The 21742-nt window shown below is 35.0% G+C and overlaps 1 protein-coding gene across 1 annotated transcript in view; it reads left to right on the top strand.

Moving 5' to 3' along the window:
• Positions 1-21742, top strand: part of LOC149578096 (beta-adaptin-like protein C) — a 115820-nt gene that overhangs the window by 27735 nt on the left and 66343 nt on the right. Inside the window, exon 2 of the mRNA XM_089827497.1 lies at positions 14684-14881. Coding sequence (XP_089683623.1) covers positions 14684-14881 — 198 coding nt within the window. The remainder of the gene's footprint in view (positions 1-14683; positions 14882-21742) is intronic.

The following is a 21742-nucleotide window of genomic DNA, read 5'->3' as shown; positions in this document are numbered from 1 at the left end:
TTTCTGCGAAAATGTCTACTTTCAGATTTATTAATAATATGTGAAGCTGTGAAATTTTTGACACTATTTCGGGCATACCTGATTTGGGATTTATTGAGAAATTGGTTGATCTTTTGAAATATTGGTTGTTTGGTTTTAAAATTTGATAAAAGGCTTTAAATATCATATAAAATAAAAAAGGGGACATTTCAGTGGTGTCAGAGCTATGATCTTGCCAGCCTGAGGGTTTGTAGAAGTTTGTATGCAACTAAGTGAAAGAGAAAAGAGATATTCACAGCGAGAAAAGAATAAATAAATTTTGATCAAACCTCCAGTTAAAAGTAAAGTACAAAATCCAAGGAAGGAAAAAGTATGGCTAACCCAGATGAGATGGCAAAGAAATTCTTCCAGGACATCCAGAATACTCAGAAGCAAACAGTGGATAGTTTGACAGAAACTAGAGAGGCTTTGTGGATATTGACAGAAAAAATGCAAGGAGTTGCATCTAGTAATGAGAAAGGGAGCACTTCAGAGGAGCCAAGAAATTTGAAACCTACACCTTCTAAATCAACAAAAACTATTTTCTTGCCTGCAGATGAGTTACCAGTATCAAATCCAACCCTTAGTCCTGTGGAAGAGGTTACAGGTAACTTGATTGCATTAAGAGCTACTTACAATGGCTTAGATGATGACTTTCGCAGTTCGGTTCCTTTTAGAGAATATGTGGATATGATGAACACTTTGATGCCCAAGAAAGAGTACAAGAGGGAGCATGACATAAGTGGAAGAGAGCTCAAAAATAAAATAAGTAAGTTTACAGCACCTACTTTTGATGGAACAAATAAAATTTCAGCTAGAGCATGGCTACAAAAATTACAGACCTTCTTCACACTTAACCCCATGAAGGAGAGTGATGCCGTTCAATTTGCAAGTCTACACTTGGAAGATGCATCCTATGATTGGTGGTATCATGGAATGACTACTCAAGGTTATGATCAGGTAACTACATTTGATGATTTCACTCAAAGAGTGATAGATAGATTTGACCTCAAGGATGATGAAGAGTATTTTAAAGAATTGTCAAAATTGAAACAAATCAAATCAGTTAATGAGTATATAGAAGAGTTTCAAAAAGTGGCTGTTATGGTACCTGATATGAGTGAAAAGAGGATTGTTTATCTTTTTCTTTATGGTTTGGAAGATTTTGGTAAGGTTTTGGTTAAGGCTTTCTCACCCTCAACCTTACAGGAAGTTATCAAAAGAAGCTTGCAACTTGAAACTTGTGTGCCTATGAAACTAGTCATTAATCAAAAACCACCAAATCTTTGGCAACATAAGGGGAATTTTCAAAAAAAAGACTTTTCCAGCACTACCACCAAAGAATGTGATAAATATAGCAAAAAAGAAGGTAGATGAAGAGACTAGGAGTGAATTAAGAAGGAAAAAGCTTTGTTTCACTTGTAGAGAACCATGGGTTCCAGGACATAGATGTTTGGGGGAAGGTCAAGTGCACCATATTGAAGTTGCTTCAGAATCTGATTTGGATGAGCATGAGGAATTTCATGACACTAAAGAGGAGGAAGAAGAAAAGAAGGAAAAAGAAATCAGCAAGGATGGCACTTTAGTAGCATTATCAGGAGTCCCAAGATGCTATCCCTTTCGAATTCGAGGGGTACTAGCAGAGAAAAGGTTAATAGTTCTTCTTGATAGTGGGGCAACTCACAATTTTATTGATGAGGGATTTGTCATGAAAAGAGGGCTTAAAGCAGAAGGTTTTGAGGGATTCAATGTTACTGTAGCTGATGGATTCACTATGCTTTGCACACGGGTGGTGAAACAACTCAAGATGACCTTAGGAGATTATGAGTTATGTGATGACTTCTATATTGTTGGCATTGGGGAGACAGATCTTGTATTGGGTGTTCAATGGTTGCACTCTATTGGAGGATATTACATGAACCATCAAACTATGGAGTTTAAATTTCATTCCAATGGGAAAGAAGTCTTATTGAGAGGCTTATTGAATGTAGCACCTAAGGCGGTCATTGCAAAGAGGATGGAGAGGACTTTTCGAAGAGGACAAGTAGCATGGGCAGCAGGAGTCATAATCCATCCAACAAGCTCTCCAAAGAATCAAGGTAATTTCCATTTTGAAATTCAAAATATTCTTGATAAGCATAGTACAGTTTTCAATGATTTACCTCCAGGATTACCACCAGATAGAGGTTTTGAACATGTTATAGAGTTATAATAGGGTGCCAAACCAATTATAACAACTCCATACCACCATCCAAGAGGTTATAAGGAAGAAATAGAAAAAACTATTAAGGAACTCCTGGACATGGGATTCAGAAGGCCTAGCTCTAGTCCATTTGCATCATCTGTGGTACTTGTCAAGAAAAGGGATGGTACAATGAGAATGTGTATAGACGACAGGGTTCTAAACAAGAAGACCATAAAAAATAGGTATCCCATACCACGCTTAGATGAACTCATTGATGAGTTACATGGTGCGATATACTTCTCAAAAATTGACTTAAGATCAGGGTACCATCAAATTTGAATGAGGAGGGAAGATGTAGAAAAGACCGCTTTTAGATGTCACTATGGGCACTTTGAATTTCTTGTTATGCCATTTGGCCTCATTAATGCACTAGCAACATTCCAATCTTGTATGAATAAAGTATTCAGCGAGCATCTTCAAAAATTTGTTTTAGTTTTTTTTGATGATATCTTGATTTACAGTAAAACATGGAAAGAGCATCTAAAGCACATAGACACTATTTTGGGAATCTTGGAGCAGTAATCCTTCTATGCTAAGCTATCTAAATGTGAGTTTGGTTTGACAGAGATCCTATATTTGGTACACATTATAAGTTTTAAAGGAGTACAGGTTGATCAATAAAAAATTTAGGCAATTTTGGATTGGCCTCCACCCACTAATCTTGCACAGTTGAGAGGTTTCTTCGGGTTGTGTAGCTACTATAGGAGATTTGCCAAGGGATTTTCTTAGGTTAGTGCCCCCTTGACTGATTTGACAAAGAAAGGAGCTTTTGTTTGGACAAAAGAGGCACAAAAGACATTTGATAAGCTTAAGGAGGTAATGAGTTCATGCCCTGTGCTTGCAATTCCGGATTTCTCTTTACCTTCTGTTGTTGAATGCGATGCTTCTAGAGAAGGTATAGGGGCTGTCGTAACTCAAAAGGGACATCCAATACCATTTGAGAGTAGAAAATTAAATCAATCAGAGAAAAGTTACTTCATCTATGATAAGGAAATGTTGGCAATCATGCATGCACTTCATAAGTTTAGACAATATTTGGTATGTGGGAGATTCATTGTAAAGATAGACCATAATAGCCTTAGGTTCTTCTTTGAACCAAAGGGATTTGAATGATCGTCAACAAAAATGGGTAAGCAAATTGCAAGCTTATGATTTTGATATTGAATACATGAAAGGAAAGAATTATCTGGTTGCTGATGCTCTCTCAAGAAAGCCCACTTTGTGTTCCTCAACATCTATCTCTGCTGATTGGAAAGTCTCCATAATTTCAGAGTATGCTAAAGATTTCTTTGCCACCAAGATTTTGGATAAGTTAGTGGATGATAACAGGTACAAGGTTGTTGATGAATTGATTTATTACAAGAACAAGATCTTCTTAGTGCTAAGATAAAAAATTAAGGAGAGGATATTGAGGGCCTTTCATGACACACCTTTGGCTGGTCATCAAGGATACCTCAAGACATACATGCAACTTCGAGAGCAGTTTGCGTGGAAGGGTATGAAGGAGGATGTCCTTAAACACATTAAGGAATGTATGGTATGCCAACAAAACAAGAGTGAGCAAGTTTTTCCTGTAGGGTTGTTGCAGCCATTTCCTATTCTTGAACACAAATAGGAAAGTATTTCCATGGACTTCATCACTGGTTTGCCTAAGGTGCAAGGTAAGGATTGCATATATGTGGTGGTAGATAGACTAACTAAGTATGCACATTTCTTTCCCATCATATCTGATTTCAAGGCATCACATTGTTCTTCAAGGAAATTTTTAGGTTACATGGCTTGCCTAGAAACATTGTCAGTGATCAAGATAGTAGATTCTTCAGCTCTTTTTGGAAGGAGCTCTTTCGTTTGGTAGGAATTGAACTCACTCCTAGTACTAGGTATCACCCTCAAACAGATGGACAAACAGAGATAGTTAATAAATGGATAGAGGGATATTTGAGGAACTACGTTTCAAATCAACAACATGCTTGGGTGAAATGGTTGCACCTAGGGGAGTATTGTTACAATACATCTCATCACATGTCTATTGGTATGCCTCCTTTTCATGCTCTTTATGGTTACGATGCCCTTTCCTTTGTTGATCTAGTACTTTCAGATAGCAGAGTACCTGCAGCAAGTGATTTCTTCAAGCAAAGCCAAGACATAATAAGGTCCCTCAAGGATAATCTACAACATACACAGAACTAATTGAAGTTGTATGCTGATAGGAAAAGGATTGAAATATCTTTTGAGGTGAGAGATTTGGTATTTGTCAGGTTGCAGCCATATAAACAAAGCACCTTGAAGAGGAGTGGGGCAAAGAAGCTCAAGCCAAGGGTCTATGGGCCTTATAAGATCATCAGGAAGGTAGGAGGGGTAGCTTATGAATTGGAGTTCCCACCAAACAACAAAATACATAATGTTTTCCATGTCTCTTGCCTGAAGAAGGTTCTAGGCCAGCAAACCATAGTATCTACAGAATTACCACCTCGTGATGATGAAGGGAAATTAGTTTTGATACTAGAAGAGGTTTTGGATACAAGAGAGAAAAGATTGAGAAATAGGAGCATCATAGAGCATTTGGTCAAATGGAAAGGATTACCATTGGAAGATGCAACTTGGGAAGGAGCACATATTCTTGAGCATCCCAACCTTCATTGCTTGAGGACAAGCAATATTTGGGAGGGGAGGACTTGTCATGTCTCTTTTTCAAATAATTAAGATAATAACTTTTGCCAAGGTAGGTAGGCTCAAAAAGTGAAGTTTCGGAAAAAGGGGCTAATCTTTGGAAACCAATGGACTAATAAATGAAAATTATTATTAAAATATGTATTATTGACTCCTCTTGGTGGTGAGTTAGGGTTATGCCCTCTTTTAAAGGGATTTGGAGGTATTTCAGATTCATTCTAGACTTGATTTTTGCTCATTGCTTTGTTGTTTTTCAGAGGCTGCCAAACTTATGGAGAAGGAGACCCAAGGACGAGAGTTTGCAGGTTTCCAGGGAGGCTAAGGACGGGAGTTTGAGGCCATTCCATGTGCAAGCTCACGCAGAGTTTGCCCTTGTGCTGATAGGGCAAATTTGTGAGTTTTTGGGTGTGTTTTTTGTAAGAGTTTGGTGTTTCCGGTTGAATATTTCATATCAGTTTGGTATGCTGCTGTATTGTAGACATTTAAATGTTAAAATAGAGTTGAGTACATGTATTGGGTCGTGATTATACTTCTGTGATAGATTATTAGTTTTTTGTGGTGTTTTCGGACTATTTTGTGTTGTTTTCGAGAGCCCGATGAGCATTGTTTTTGTCTTCCGTTTGGGATATGTTGTGTGAACTCTATACAGATCTGGAAATGTCATTTTGTGGGCCGCTATGTTGGCAAAATTTCTGCAAAAATGTCTACTTTCAGATTTATTAATAATATGTGAAGCTGTGAAGTTTTTGGCACTATTTCGGGCATACCTGATTTGGGATTTATTGAGAAATTGGTTGATCTTTTGAAATATTGGTTGTTTGGTTTTAAAATCTAATAAGAGGCTTTAAATATCATATAAAATCAGAAAGGGGACATTTCACTTAAACTACTGAGTCTTTACTTCCGCATCTGCCTTGCTCTATAGAGAATGACAATACCCATTATAATTGAAGAATTCATATTCATCCACTAGATAATAAACTCAACATGACTCAGGGTCTCTGAGATGTAGGGACACGGTTGCAACCAGATACTATAAACTCTACTATAGGCTGATCTTAAGGATTTTTTTGATGCTAAGAGGCTGTGTATAGGTTGGTGTTGGAACAATTCGTTGACCGTATATAGATTGTAGGGGGAAAAAAGATGTCGTTAAATATGTTTTCAAAGCACTGGTCCTTCACACCAATATTCGATATTGCTGATGAAATGAAATCTCCGATCTTTATTAAACATATGAAGTTTGTCTGCTGACTGAAACTAAAACAGGAATATATTTCAGGAGTGCAAAAAATAAACAATTGTGTTGGGCCAAAAGTTATTGCTTCATATTCTTGTCGTGAACTAATATATCATCAGGCAATATAAAGTTTGTCATAACAGGGGATTTTTTTACAGATTTGTGAAGCACTGGCTCAAAATTTTATAAAACCATGGATTTGATTGAGAGTGCTCATTCTTGATCAATATTCTAGTTTAAAAAAAAAACAATGTATCATTTATAAAGGAGTTTTGGTCATTCTGAGATACGACAGAAGGAAGGCTAGTTTTATCATGGGTGGGAGTTCATCCATACTCCTATTCATGCCCGAGACTATCATGAATTGTTGGATTGGGTTATTTAAGATAAATAAAGTCATGAGCCTTTGAGAAGAAGAATGTTTTCTAGATACTTAAGCTATCATCTCCAGGCTCTAGAACAATTACCAGAATGAAGGCTATTGGCACACAAAAGAGGATGTAATGGATCCTTCCAATGACATTAGGACTGTTGCAAATATTCAGTGGAAGACTTATATTTTTTGTGCATTACTTTCATGGAAGTGGAAGACTTCCAAAGAAGACAAAACTATGTAATATGCATGGACTTCCTTGTGACAATTAGGTCTCACTTTCTGGGTATTGACTAAAGCAAGTATTATTGATATTTTATCAGTTACACCAATACAGGAATAAGTTAAAGCATGACTCCATCATTGCTCATCAGAAAATCATCCTTGAATGACATGGGAGGATTTGGTTTCATCTTCTATAGTGGATGCTTGGATGAACAACAATAAGTATAACTTCTTTATACCAATGCTAGCAAAAGTCTACGCTCTGGTTGAAAGTCACTAATAGAACAGAATAGAGGAGACACTAATTATCCAGGTTGTATAGTATGGGATTTCAGATTGACATGGGTGTATGACTCCTTAATGAAATTTGAGTTCATTGAAAAAAAACTTTGATATGATCTAATTTGATTATTAATGAACACCATGGAAGATTGACATTATATCAGTTGTTATTAAAATAAATCAAGAATTACAATACTGATTGGAATGTCAAGAAATGCTATAACAATTGCTTATATATTGAAAGTCACTAATAGAACAGAATAGAGGAGACACTAATTATCCAGGTTGTATAGTATGGGATTTCAGATTGACATGGGTGTATGACTCCTTAATGAAATTTGAGTTCATTGAAAAAAAACTTTGATATGATCTAATTTGATTATTAATGAACACCATGGAAGATTGACATTATAACAGTTGTTATTAAAATAAATCAAGAATTACATTACTGATTGGAATGTCAAGAAATGCTATAACAATTGCTTATATATTGGCTCGTATGCATACATCAAAGATGTTAGGATTATCTTAACTTTCTGTCGAAAGTTGAAGCTACAAGATCATCCTAAAGATCCTAAGCATTATAAAGTGTGACTACTTTGTGTTGAAGTTGAACGTTAACATAAGATATGAGTATTCTATAAGACTCTGGTGAATTTCGAAACGTATGATACTATTGAACACATCTTCCATTCCTTGCATGATATTCTTGATTTGGAAAAGTTCAGCTTGATTGCTCCTATAGCGTCATTCTATTTAACAGGAAGAAGCTTCCTATATTTGATGTGATGCAAATTGTTCGATGATATAAGAGTCGAAATTTCACATTGTTGGGGGAATAATAACCAATGTTCCATTCTTATTATTTGATAAATTCTTTTTTTTTGATCGGTAAACGGCCAAAGCCTAGATTTATTATTATTATTTGTTGTAATTAATTATTTTTATGTGTTAAGCAAATTCGAACCCAAGACCTCCCACATGAGAGGCTTATAAGTTACTGTTGTGTTGTAGGCTCTTGCCTATTATTTGACAAATTCTTATATGGCGGCATTTTTTTCTAATTTGATGCATATGGGCCTTCATTAAAGCAACTTGTATCAAGGATGCATGGATAAGTATTCATTAGCTTCAAGAAAAGAAGGTTGGTACTTTATGCATGCTGCCAAATATTGTGCAGACTCAATCTTATGATAGTAGCTCCAAAAAAACTATGATCTAGAATTCATTAGTCATCTGATGATTAGGCTGGATAAAGTGAGGCTCTTGAAGCAAATATCCTTGACAGTTGAGATTATGAGTATCCTTCTATATGAGGAGGGAGTCTAAAAATGCATGTGTGCGATTGCATGATTTTGATGGGCCTACCCGTGTGTACATCATGAGGAAGTAACGACTTGTCACTAGAAAGTTGAAAGATTGATATTAGATTTAGAGGGAGTTTGACGGTGTATTACTAGCATCCTTGGGCAAAGAGAAATTTTGAGGGAGTAGCTAGAGGATCTGACTTCCCAGGATCTTTGTTCAAAGGTAGAAGTTAAAGTTAAATTCCTTGTAATGCGTTCTTCTTTGTGAAAGAGAAGCTTAAAGCCTTTGTTTCTTACATCTAGGAGAAGCTATGGTGGGTCCACCCTTTGACTTGGTTCATGGTGGATATCATGTGAGTTACTACATGATGCTGTTATGATTTATGTCATGAAAGGTGATGATCTTTCATTTGATATATGTGTGATGTTGCTATTGTAAGGTGATGATCTTAGCAATAGCTTGATCATGTTATCATGATAGACTTTATTAAGTTCTTGTCCAGGAATGTGCCGGTAATCATGTTAACATAATGTATCATGATCGACTACATTAAATTGTTGTCCCGGAATGAGCCGGAAACGTATGATCTTGTGCTTACTGTGATGTATTCTTGATCCATTGTCATGACAGACGACATTAACTTGTTGTCGCGGACTGTGTCGGAAGTCATGACAATAAGTTAGTCATGATAGTTCTAGATTGAGCCGGAAATCATGAGATCAAGATTGATTATCTGATTGACTATATTTGTGTCCTAAAATGTGTCGGAAATCAGATAGTATATATTCTTAAAGGGATATAATTGTATGAGATTATTGAGATTAAGAAATTGAGATTAGGGAGTGTTAAAGTAATAGCTTCGGTTGGATATGTATATCTATGTATATACATGCATATGTAAATACATACACATACATATATGTATATGTTTAATTTAGTTCACATATTGATATGTCATGCTATTCAATACTTTATGATCATGCCCTTATCGAGCTGTATATATAAATATATATGTTGTGATAGTTCTTTGCATCAATTCATGACATTAATGATACTACTATATTTATTGTTCTTGTTCTATTATCATGATAGACTAAATTAAATTGTTGTCCCAGAATGTGCCGAAGATCATGATAATAAACATATCATGACAGGCTATGTTAAGTTGATGTCCCAAAGTGTGCCGGAGGTCATGATACTTGTCATGACGGACTACATTAAGTGGTTATCCTTGAGATCATGTCTGTTATTTGATAGACGACATTTAGTTGTGGTCCCAAAGTGCCAGAGATCAGCTAACACACATTTTTCCAAGATATAACATATTCTTTTGGTAGGCATCAAGGATTTAATGCCAGTACACATACCAAAAGAATAAGTATGATGAATATCATATGATTGATATTTCTTTTGAATCATACTTCAGATTATATTGAAGGATAACATCTAAGTTGATGGATGTATGTGGATATCCTTAAATATGCCATTTCAGGAATATCATACTGAGATGATATCTCTCCATATACTTGAGAGAATAATGAGTTCTATAACAATCCTCCCTAGCTAAGAGGGAGTGTTAAGGTTGTAGCTATAGTCGGATTGAAGTGACCTGGAGATAAATCACATATGGTTATTGGTAAATCATCATTTAGAAAGTACTCTTATATCTACTTTATATATATATGTTATTGTTAGTATATTATTAAGTAAGGATTAACCTTAGAGACATGTCTCGTCCTCTCATATTTATAAGTCATTCAAATTTGCATTTGGAACAGATCAATATGATGGCAGTGTTATTACATTTGCAGAAAAGATCTATGAAATTCAACAGTAGGACGTGTAGTTGTGTCTAAATTTAACAACTTTGAAGACACCAATTCTCAATGATAGTCAATATGCACTTCTTCTAGGTGTTGTAATTCTTTTTGTTTATATTTTTTATTGTTTGCAGCATGATATTTGTTAATGACACCATTTTGCATGCTTCCCTAGCCGCTGAAGATAAAAGCAGAGCACTTAAGATTTAAAATCTGTTGCATGAATCCCAATCCATTGAAGATGAGGGGCATATTTATGCACAAATCTCAAGGAAAACTGAAACACAGATTTCTGTGGCACAAATTGGGAGGTGGAAACCAATACAGAGATTTGAAGACCAAACCCCTAAAAAGGAAGAGTACCTAGAAAATTTTGCTGAAAACCCTGAAAATATTTCCAAACCCTAGATTGAAAATACTATCCAAATGCCTAAAAATTACAACAAAAGGTTAGAGGAAAGCCTAGCTCGAAAAGAAGATCACGAGAATACAGAGCCGTGAAAAAATGTGAGTTGGAAAGATGAAAAAGAGTTGTTGCAGGAAATATGCTGCTGGTAGAAGTTGCAGTTGAAAGCCTCAGAAAACAGGCTGAAGAACAGAAAGAGGCTGTGAGAAAGTTCCTTTGTCAGAGACAATGTCTAAAAAACACAGGTGGGAAAACAAGAGAAAACCCACATGAATCTTAGAAAATTTTAGTCACGGCTCTGAGAAACCCTACACAGGTTAAAACGATGACCATAAACAAAAAAATGGCAATAGCAACCTCGAACCAGAAGAAAAATGATGAGCACAAACAGAAAAAGCACGAAAACACATTTCAGGAGAACACATTTTTATTGAAATCAAGAGGTCAGAAAAATAATGAGGTAGGTAGGAACAGCCCAAGATTTGCTGACTAGGAGCTCTGCAAAAAACTCAAGAAAATATCTTGGATTGGAAAATTTGTTTTTCCCAGAAAGAATGCAATTTTCTAGAAAAAAACAAATTTTTATTTTCCCGCTCTGATACCATGAAACAGATGGAGCTGATTAATTGCATGTTTACTACTGAGAAAATGAGAATCATTTATAGGCAATTACATCAATGAAGTTTCTAGAAGAAACTAGAGACTAGCTGAAACCAGAAATAGATACTTCCTGACTAAACTAACTATTTAAAATATTGACCATTAATAAGATATTAATACTATTTTAACAATACAGAATTATTTTGTATGGGTACAATGGGCTTTAGGCTCTCTCAATGCAAATATTCAAATTTGAAGCTTTTATGCAGCTGGAAGTTTGTAGATTACCATCCCTTTTCCTTGGTGTTTTTTCTTTGAGGAGAATAAAATCTCTTCTTTATCTTTTGTCCTACCTACTCAATTGACCTAGCCGTCTCTCTCTTTTCTCCAGCCCTACATATATACTTCAGAATTGCTGTCTCACTTTGATCTCGTATAGCATACATTACTTTTGTTAATGAATTGATTTTCGCCTTTGGTATATTGCCTTGTCCTAATGAATTTAAGTTAAACTAGCATTCGTTTACCATTGATTGAGTGAGTTAATTTTTACCCGTGTTTTAATGTTTTCTTCATTCGAGTCTCACATTCAAGGCTTTCAAAGCATCACTTTTTGTATGGAGCACGATAGTGATTGATGGACACAAGTACAAGTACTGTTAAAGTTAAGAATTGAAATTCAGGCCCCTCCAGCAGTCCCTTTACAAAGTTCAATTTTCATTTACCATAAAACAATGTACAATATCAAGGAGTTGGTGTGAAATTGAGTGGTATATTATATGTTATTCTCATATTTCAAAATTATATATAGTATGTAATTTTCTGACAGTCTGGCACAGCTGTATATATTACACATGATTGTTCCATTATCTATTAGAACTGTTTCACACAATTGACTTTTCTCTCCAACACTATCAGCTAGTAAACATTCACAAAATAATAAGAGTGCTTGTTTGATAAAATTCGCTTGATAAACACAATACAAAACTCAGCAATTGATATCACAAATCAATATAATTCCTCTTTGATTGTTGTAAACAGTCAGCATAGAGATTTGCTTTGATGGTGTTTGTTAGGAAGATCATATTTTGGAAATTCTAGGGCTGATTGCAGATGGTAATACTCTTGAGATACATAAAATTATGAGGCCGGCATAGCCTACATGCAAATCCAGTACTTGCTTGCATGTTTGTCAAATGCTTTGCAGCCCAATGAATTTGGTGAAGTCCAGGTGAGGTTGTTTTGGAGGCTAAATGGGTGCTCCAAAGAAAGATAAGAATCTGGTTCTTCTTCTAGCGTTGTGTCTTTTTTTGCAAGAAAAAGTAAAATTTTATTGTGATTTTTCCAAAAGGTCTTCAGAAAAGTACATTAAGCAAGTAAAGTTTTGCTAACTAATTTAATAAAATTGTGGAATCTCTTTGTTACTTTGGTAGCAATTTAATGTGTTTACTCTATTTTTCTTGTGAACACATTATTTTAATTGTTTCCATATATTGACCTGGACCCTTAAGCTTTGTGTAATCTTCACCACTGTCTCCCCTCTTTCTTTTTAGCTTGTCTAAGTCTGCAACAAGCTATTTTTCCTTCCAGCTCTCTATTATCCTAATGATGGATCATGGAGTGATCTAAAATATTGATGTAAAAAGATTTAACACAGTTAAATCCAGAAGAAACGTTGAACAACAACAATATGGATTGTTGAAATTCAATATCACTATCTATTGTTCTGATAAAGCAGGAATTGTTTGAGTCTAATTTATGTAAGGTTATAGGTATTGAAACTTAACTCGGGACACCAAAGATTATAATGCTGTTGAGATTGTTGTCATTGTCAGTATTACTTTTGTATCTGCTTCAGTTACAGTTGTACATGACCAGAATTTGTTTGCCTATGCAGTCGTCTCAAATTTGGTTTTATAAGCTATTTTTGTTAGGAAATATATTTTTCATTACACAAGTTTTTTACAGGAGTATAAATATCATTTCTTTGGAAACTCCAGTTTGTACATGCTGTTAACTATCACACATTTTATTAACATTAGATATTCAAGAAGGGCTTCCATTTTTCTGTTATAGTTGGACAATCTATTATAGTAAATGACAAGAATCTCGACCTGGCCACTGGTTATGATACAACTCTCTTTATAAATAGTCCTTAATAAAAGTAGGCCTTGGAGCATCTGGTTGAGATTCGCAAGTTCATGAATTACCGCTATTAGTTGTTCATTGGGAGACATCAGGCGTGTAGTAGTGTGGATGGGTTTAATGGGGCCAACATTAAGATGGACATATCAACATTTATGTTGCAAACTGCAGTATATACTATATAATGCTTCTGACTTGGTAAGCAAGACAATCTGCACCAGTTGTGAGTGGATCAGTTTAAACTTTTAAACTGATTGTCAGGTGTCAGTTATGGGAGCTTCTTCATTGGATTCTGCATCTATGCCTGTAACTGCTTCTGAGGATATTTCTGTTACAGTTACCATCAGGTTGGATCTAACATAGATGATTTCTAGCTTGATAATGTACACGTGGCTATTGAATTTTCAATGGTTTGGCTTATGGACTTTTGTCTCTCTTTTTGGTTTGTAGACTGGGAAATTTAATATGCATAAACTTAAAGTACTACTGTGAGAAATTAATAATTACCAGTTCATCAGTTGTTCTTCCTGTTGTTCATTCTGTGGACATTGAACAAATAGATTTACATCTTCAAATTATTCCACTGGGGAAGTACATGTATCAGCAAATCAATCCCAAAACTATATATAGTGACATATACTCATCTTTTTGAGTCTAGTAGTTTCGCTTGTGTTTACAATGGTCATATGTGAGCTTTTTAATCTTTCTAAAATGAACTCAATTCCAATCATCAAGTCTTCCAAGCATCATATGATTGCTTTATGGACAGGTGTGAAGATAAGGTTTTCGCTTCAATTTTGCTAATGGCTGAATTGGGATATGATCTAGTGTATGTTACCCAGATAACCCCTGAAAAGATGGATATTTGTGGCAATGGGGTGGAACATGTCAGCAAATGACAATCGAGTCTTCCTTTCTAGTCATAACTAGAATGCTTTCAGAATCGAGTTACCTTGCCTGTGTTATTTTAGGAATGTTTGGGGTCTATACTGATATCCTTTGGAAAAAGCACAAAGTTATGGCATTGTTCGATGATATTGGAAAGGAACAATTTCTGTGTTGAAAACAGATTTTCATCCACAGTTTATATCACTGGTGATGGCACAATGTATACATTTTTTCATGATCAGGGTGACAGTTTTAGACTTTATCTGTATTATACTGAGCCTGTTCTGGTCTGTGCTGTTGTTTGGGTTTGTTTTAAGTTCTGTGGTAAGCTGTTACATAAGTGAAGACGTACTTCAATATTAGGATTTCTTGTCTTTTTTGAGTGGGTAAAATATTTGCACACAGAGTAGTTCACAAGTTTTGATATTTAATATGACGTGTATTTCCTTTCTGTCACATGCAGGATAAGAAAAAAGATGCAGTGAAGAAAGTTATAGCTGCCATGACTGTTGGTAAAGATGTCTCGTCATTATTTACGGATGTTGTGAACTGCATGCAAACAGAGAATTTGGAGTTGAAAAAGTTAGTGTATCTATATCTTATTAACTATGCAAAGAGTCAACCTGACCTTGCGATACTTGCAGTGAACACATTCGTCAAGGTAATTCTTCCTATTTTTATTTCTAAAGTTTCTAGCAGTGTCTGCTTTAGTCCTTTTCACTGCAGCAGTGAGTTCAATTGAAGTTCATCTAATGAGGAGAATGGGTGCTTCCTGTTAAATTATCAGATGCATTTAGTTATTTATTTTTAGATGTCTGTAATTTTGGAGTAGCTACGTAGTGAAAGAATTAAGACTTGTAATTAGAGTTAAGATAAATCTTATTTACACTTGAATTCTAATCAAAGACTTTAAGAGCATGAGATATTATCCAGCTCACTTCCTTGGCTTCTTTTCATTTAATGTTCTCAAGCTCTTAAATCATTCATTAGAGTTCAAGAATTAAAAGCTTGAGCTTGTATTTTGCAAGTGGGAGGAACTGTTGTCCATCCAGCATGAGGTGGGCTACTTAGAAGGGTAAGACATGCTTGCTCCCCTAATCACAATTCTCCAATAAGGCACCCTGACTTCACCCTGACTGAGCCTAAGAGTGCGGAGTATCCAAACTTGGCCCCTTGGCCCCTTGGCCCCAAGTGGCAGGAACTCATGTCCATCCAGCATAAGTCAGGTTACTTAGAAGGGGAAGACACATCTACTGACCTTATTGATAGATTATCTATTCATCATTATCTTGCGTACCTCAAATAATAAGATTGTTATGGTCTGCACTAGAGAGTATTTTCTGATCTGATCAATCTGTAGGCTTGTTTATCCTGACTTGTAAACTAATCTTTCTGGTATTGCTGTTTGCCTTATAATGTTTGATTCCTTGATTTCTTTCTCAAGTGAAGACCCTCGTATATATCTTTTAAGGAAGACACGTTGATGTGTGTTTTGCGACACATGTAAACACAAACTAAATACCAAGTATTTTACCCTCTAGTGGGCAAGGAAACCACAAATGTTAAACATGTTGAACTTGTCTGATTAAATAAGGCAATCCCAAGGTTTACACTGTGAACTAGCAACTTTGTGTTGGATATAACTCAGTTGAAATGATGTGATATTGTTGGTTGTCAGTAAGGGACTTGCACAATTGTTCTTGGACTTGACCAACTCTTTTCCTCAAATAACAAATGATTTTACTATAAGATTCTTCATCTAATCCTAATCAGCGATTTTAAAATAAATTGCAAAAGAGATGGATGGTTTTATGAATCTAATCTACTTCTAACAATGCAATTGACTATTTGCTGAGTAAGTGTAACTAAACCAATCTTTACTTCACCTAAAAATAAATGACTAGGTAAAGTTGATGCAATCTCTGAAGGGTACACAATTTTTTTTCAAATTAGTTATACACATCAACACGACAAGACATGCGAATCAATGATCATAAAGTACTTTGAAGTTAAAATTGAAATGAATTCAGACTAACCATGCAATGCAACCTGCAATCAACAAATTACAAATGCTATGAACATAGAGTCTTCAGCATTAAAAAACAACAATGTCTTTCATTCAACTATTTAACATAAACAAACTCTAACTAATTGAGAAGTAAACCATGCTAGCACTTAAAAAAACACAGCATATACCAACCTTAAATGAATTTGCAATTTCTTGGCAGCATTTCAACAGCAATTTCATAATAAGTCTCTCCTCCCTTTACAAGTGAAATGAGCAAACCTTTATATAGGGCTTTCATTTAAAACCGAGGACCTAGATTGATTCAAGATCAATGACAGAGATGATTCAAAGGAACACTAATTAAGTTTGCTGTAACTACCACCTACAATCGTTAAATGTTAGCAATGAGAAATAAAACATCCTCCATGGGCAAAGAGGAGAATTCCATGCTACATAGGATCATAACAAACTATGTTCTAGAAGCATGTATCCCTTATCCTTATCCTTGATGGCAAATGCGATGACTCTAGACATGATGAAGATGTGGAGTAATTTGATTAATTGAAAATTTGTGGACACCACATCAACTTGCTTATCAAAAAGAAATATTTTGTATTTCGAACTATATCTCCTCTTGATACTAAACATTTCCAACCTTGATTAAATATTCTGCAACTATCTTCTTTAGACTTCATCTTGCTCTTGAAGTGTACTAATGTTTTTTTTCATCTTGAATATCTCTAGCTTTGATCTCTTGCATTTATTTGTTGACTTGAACCTTTGTATTCACATTTCCACTTTTTTGCTGCCATCCCATTGTTCTTAACCTTGATCTTCCCTTATGTTAATGAGCTGCTCAAAGTTGCCTTTGTCTTGAAACTTCTTTATGAGCCCTCCATGTTTAAATCCCATACATATTGATCTTGATGTTGTAATCACCTTCATATTGATTCTTGGATTTCCAAAGGGAACTCAAGGATCATTCACCATCTTTTGCTTAGGAAATTTTGAATATCATCCCTTGTTCGAATTTGATTCTCCAGTTATTCTTCCTCTTTGTGTTCCTTTGAACACCATCTTTTGTTGTCATCTCCATGCATCAACCCTTGCAAAGAAAGAAAAAATACTTTTTGTCAAGTTTATGAAAAAATTGAGTTTAAGCAAATTTTCACAATAAGTGTTCTCTTCAAAGAAAAATATGTTAACTTTTAAATTATACTTGCATTTGGATAAAGATACTGCATTTCAGCATTCACAATCTTGTTTTTTTAATGTATTTGATCTTTGATTATTTGGGTATTCAAATTTGAAATTGCCTCACAAGTTCTCACTTTCAAGTTTGTTTCTCAATTTTGCTGAAGTTGTTGATAGTTTTCTGATTTTTTACTGACAAATTCAGGTGGACATGCTTAACTTTACCTGTCTATGCCCAAAATCAGGTTGGGTTGCTGATACTTGATAATCCGCACTCATCTTAGGCTTGATTTTAATCTAACGCGGTTTGCCTTTGGGTTAATTCAATTCTTTCTCCAGTGCATGGACATGTAATGTACCCTTTCTAGCACAATTGTATGAGTTTTTCATTAGCCTATTTCTCCATGGTTGTGCAGGCTAACCAAGACATTTAAGGGACTTAAAGGCCATTTGGCCTAGGTAACAAGTTTTTGTTGCAATGTATACTGATGCAGTACAAGGCAGGAGAATCCCCAAAGGAGATGACCTAGCCCCCAACAAATAACCACACAATAGAATATAGATAATAACACAAAGATTTAGATTCAAACCAGAGTATTTTTAGTGGCTAATATTTGCCAAGTGGACAATTTTATAAAATTTTGGCTAATAATTTAGCTTTTAAAAATATTTAAAATCACCACATTTTTATAAAAATTAGTTCTAAAAATATTTAAATAATGTAAGATTCACTCATTAAATAATGGAAATTATTTTATTTTTGAAAATAATGTATGATTCGCTAGTACTTTTATATCTTTTTCTGGAGGGGGTTGCTTAAAGTTTACCCTGATCCAAACAATGCCAATTCTCATAATAGGATTTATGATTTACATTCAACATGCTTGATCATAAGATTTACATTCAACATGCTTGATTGTAAGGTCTTCCGGGTTACGGCCAAATACATAATCAATTACAATAGTAATTCTGCAAGACTTCGCAAGATCCAACCACTAGCTAGCCTAGATCCACAATTTGGTAGAGAGCTCCAAGAAAAATCTAAACTTGTGCTCGCAAGCCACCAAGCAACCTTCTTGTTTCTCAAGCTCTCACCTAGCTACTAGCTCTGCTAAACTTCGCTCTTCTCAGCTACTCCATCTTCTAAATGCTGGATGATGATGATTCAAGACTCCACAAGACCCTCTACTTATACCCAACTAAGCCACAATTTGGCCTAACAATTTACAAATCAAATAAACCCTTACGTTAAATAAACACTCTAGCCACAAGTTGGCTTGATGCAATTAGAACACAATAAACATAAACTACCTTAGTTGGCTTACAACAATCATTTAATACACATAGGAAAGATCACCAAGACCCAAATAGGTCCTCACACATCCCTAGGATCGCTCCATGTCACACTCCACACACATTATGTACACCAAGTTGGCCGATCCATTCCGCAAGAACTCCATTCGATGCACCATACTGTCGAGCGTCAACAAAATCACCAAGCATCGTCAAGTAACAATACATGTCAAGTAACATAGCATAAGCGGAGCAATGCAGTATAAATCGAGCAACATAGTATATGCCTAGAATTAGTATACACCAAGCTCCTTTCGTGATCAAGCTCCTCGGCCAACACGATAACTTAATGACGACTGAGCACATCTCTTCTTCGACTGAGCTCTCCAACCTCAAGGTCAAACCACTCCAACATGCAAAATTGCCAACTACCCTAGGATGCTCCTGCATCATATACTTATTATTTATGGTAAGTCATTTTGGGCATGGTTGGGATCTTTAGTGACATGTCGATGGTAAATGATTAAAATCAACAAAAGATATAAATATCATTGATATTATTTATCTATTCATTGATAAGGTTAGCTTATAAAGCTATGTAACTCTATTAATGTGGGACTATAGTTAAGTGGGAAATATTTAAAGTCCCTTTATTTAATAACACATTTTGAAACAAAATGTAAATGGGGACTTAAGTTAAAGGGAAGAGTTATTTAAAGTGCCATGGGGGAAATATTAAAGAAGAGGGGTGATTGAGAAATTAAGTTGTCAAAGTTGTGATTGTAAGTGGGAATTTTAAAATTTAAGTCCTTCAGAGTCAGCATTGTAGTGGGTTGAGTCAAAATTCCTTAGTGTATTTAAGTTTTGGCTAGCCAAATATTCGAAAATACTTTAAAAAGGCATATTTTATTGTTGATGTTTGTAGTTTCAATTGGATAAATCCTGTGAGACTAGACTATTGAATATATATATCAATTTGTTAATTCTGTAACTCTGACATTATATTGGTCTGATTCTATAGATCATACAGATTTGACAAAGCATGAATTTCCTTTATAGCATTAGTCTTTTAGATATACTAAACTATAATACAGATCGAAATCCTCTGTGAACACTAAATGTAGTATTAGTCAGCAAATGGAGGTGCGAATCTTGGCATAATTATATGTCTTATGGAGGGCCGACCTAGAAAGGGTCATGTCCTTTCTAAGGACATGTTCCTTGGGTTTACTATAAAGGAAGATAAGAATGTGGATAGAGGACACACAAATACAATTAAGTCTGCTCCTCTAACATTACTGCCTTATGCGATTTATTAGCAGGGATTAAAACATTTTCAGAATAATTATTATACTCAAGTAACACTTTATATACAGGTGTGTATATCCAAGATCATCTTCAGAAATCAGAAAGGCATTATATCAGTTTAATTTAGAGCAGAATTTGCGGAAACTTTACATGGTATTAGAGCTTTGGTAGTCGAACCTTGGCTTCCAAATTAGTAATCAGACTTAATTCATATCCAACATCATTCTTCTACCTACAATGACTGCAACGACTAATGCAATCAGACCCGAAAATAGATTTGATGGTAAAGACCATTTCATTGCATGGAAATTCAGAATTATGATGGCTCTTGACGAAAATGATGTATCACAGTTCATTGATAAGGAATCCAAGCAACCTGATATTGAACCTAATAAAACTAACTGGATCAAAGGAAACAGGAAAGCCATGAAAATCATATTAGATGGAGTAAAAAATAATATAGTACCTATGCTAATGAAACATCAAACGACATTCAAAATGATGAGTGCACTAATCAATGCATATGAAGTTAATAATAAGACCAGAACCCTATTACTACTTCTAAGGATGGCTATTCTAAGAGATGAACTTACAAGCATTGGGTACGTAATTGATGATGAATAATTAACATTAATGGCAATAGATGGATTACTAGATCCATGGAAAATATTCTCACAAGGAGTAAGTGCTAGAGACAAACTTCCAAACTTCAATAGGCTTAAAGGAGATTGCCTTCAAAAAGAATCAAGGCAACTTAAGAAAGGAGGAAAATTGAAAATTGAAGATGAAGAACTTCATGTTCGCGACACAAATTCCTATAAAGGTAAGAAGAAGCACTTAAAGAAGAAGGGTAATCAAAGAAATGACAAACCGAAGAGAGATTTATCCAAAATAAAATGATTTAAATGTGAAAAATTTGGACACTATAGATTAATTGCCCTAAGAATACAAAGCGGTAAGTAAATTGTACAAACGTAACTAGGAAAGAGGAAACTATGATCTTGAGAAACATGTATTATATTCTGCACTATCAAATGAACTATCAAGCAAAGCATGGGTAATTGATAGTGGATCATCTCAACAAATTACAGGATACAAAGAAGTACTAGATTCAATATCAGAAGAAGTTAATGACGAAGTTACCATAGGTGATAATTCCACTCATTCAGTCAAAGGAATTGGGAATTGCACCTTGAAATTGAAGTCAAGTATTTCTCTCCATCTCAAAAGAGTACTCTATGTACTAGGAATAGAAGGGAATCTAATTTCTGTTACAACACTTGAAGATGATGGTCATAATGTTGCATTCATGGGTGATAAAGTAATGACCTGGTCTAAGAACTCTTCATTTAAGAAATCAAAGTTGATTGGTCAAAGAAAGGGATACTTGTATGAATTAAACATAGAGCCTATTCAAGCGTTAATTCATAAAGCTACTGATTCAAAGAATCAGAAGAAATCCTTAAGAGATTTAAAGAATTCAAAACCATAACCGAAAACCTATTAGGACACAAAATTAGAACTCTTAGGACTGATAATTGAGGGGAATATACTTCAGATTTGTTTAAAGATTTTTGTAAAGAAGCAGGAATTAAGAGGGAGTATACTGTTCCTTATAACCCAGAGCAAAACGAGGTAGCGGAAAGGAAGAATAGAACAGTTATAGAAGCAACAAGAGCTATGATATTTGATCAAAATTTAGAATATTATCTTTGGGCA

This window comes from Cupressus sempervirens, chromosome 1, assembly GCF_028749045.1.
Source record: "Cupressus sempervirens isolate cs-2001-9-10 chromosome 1, ASM2874904v1, whole genome shotgun sequence".
Classification (NCBI taxonomy): Eukaryota; Viridiplantae; Streptophyta; class Pinopsida; order Cupressales; family Cupressaceae; genus Cupressus; species Cupressus sempervirens.
The sequence above is the reverse complement of the archived record's forward strand: the minus strand, read 5'-3'. Positions and strand labels throughout refer to the sequence as shown.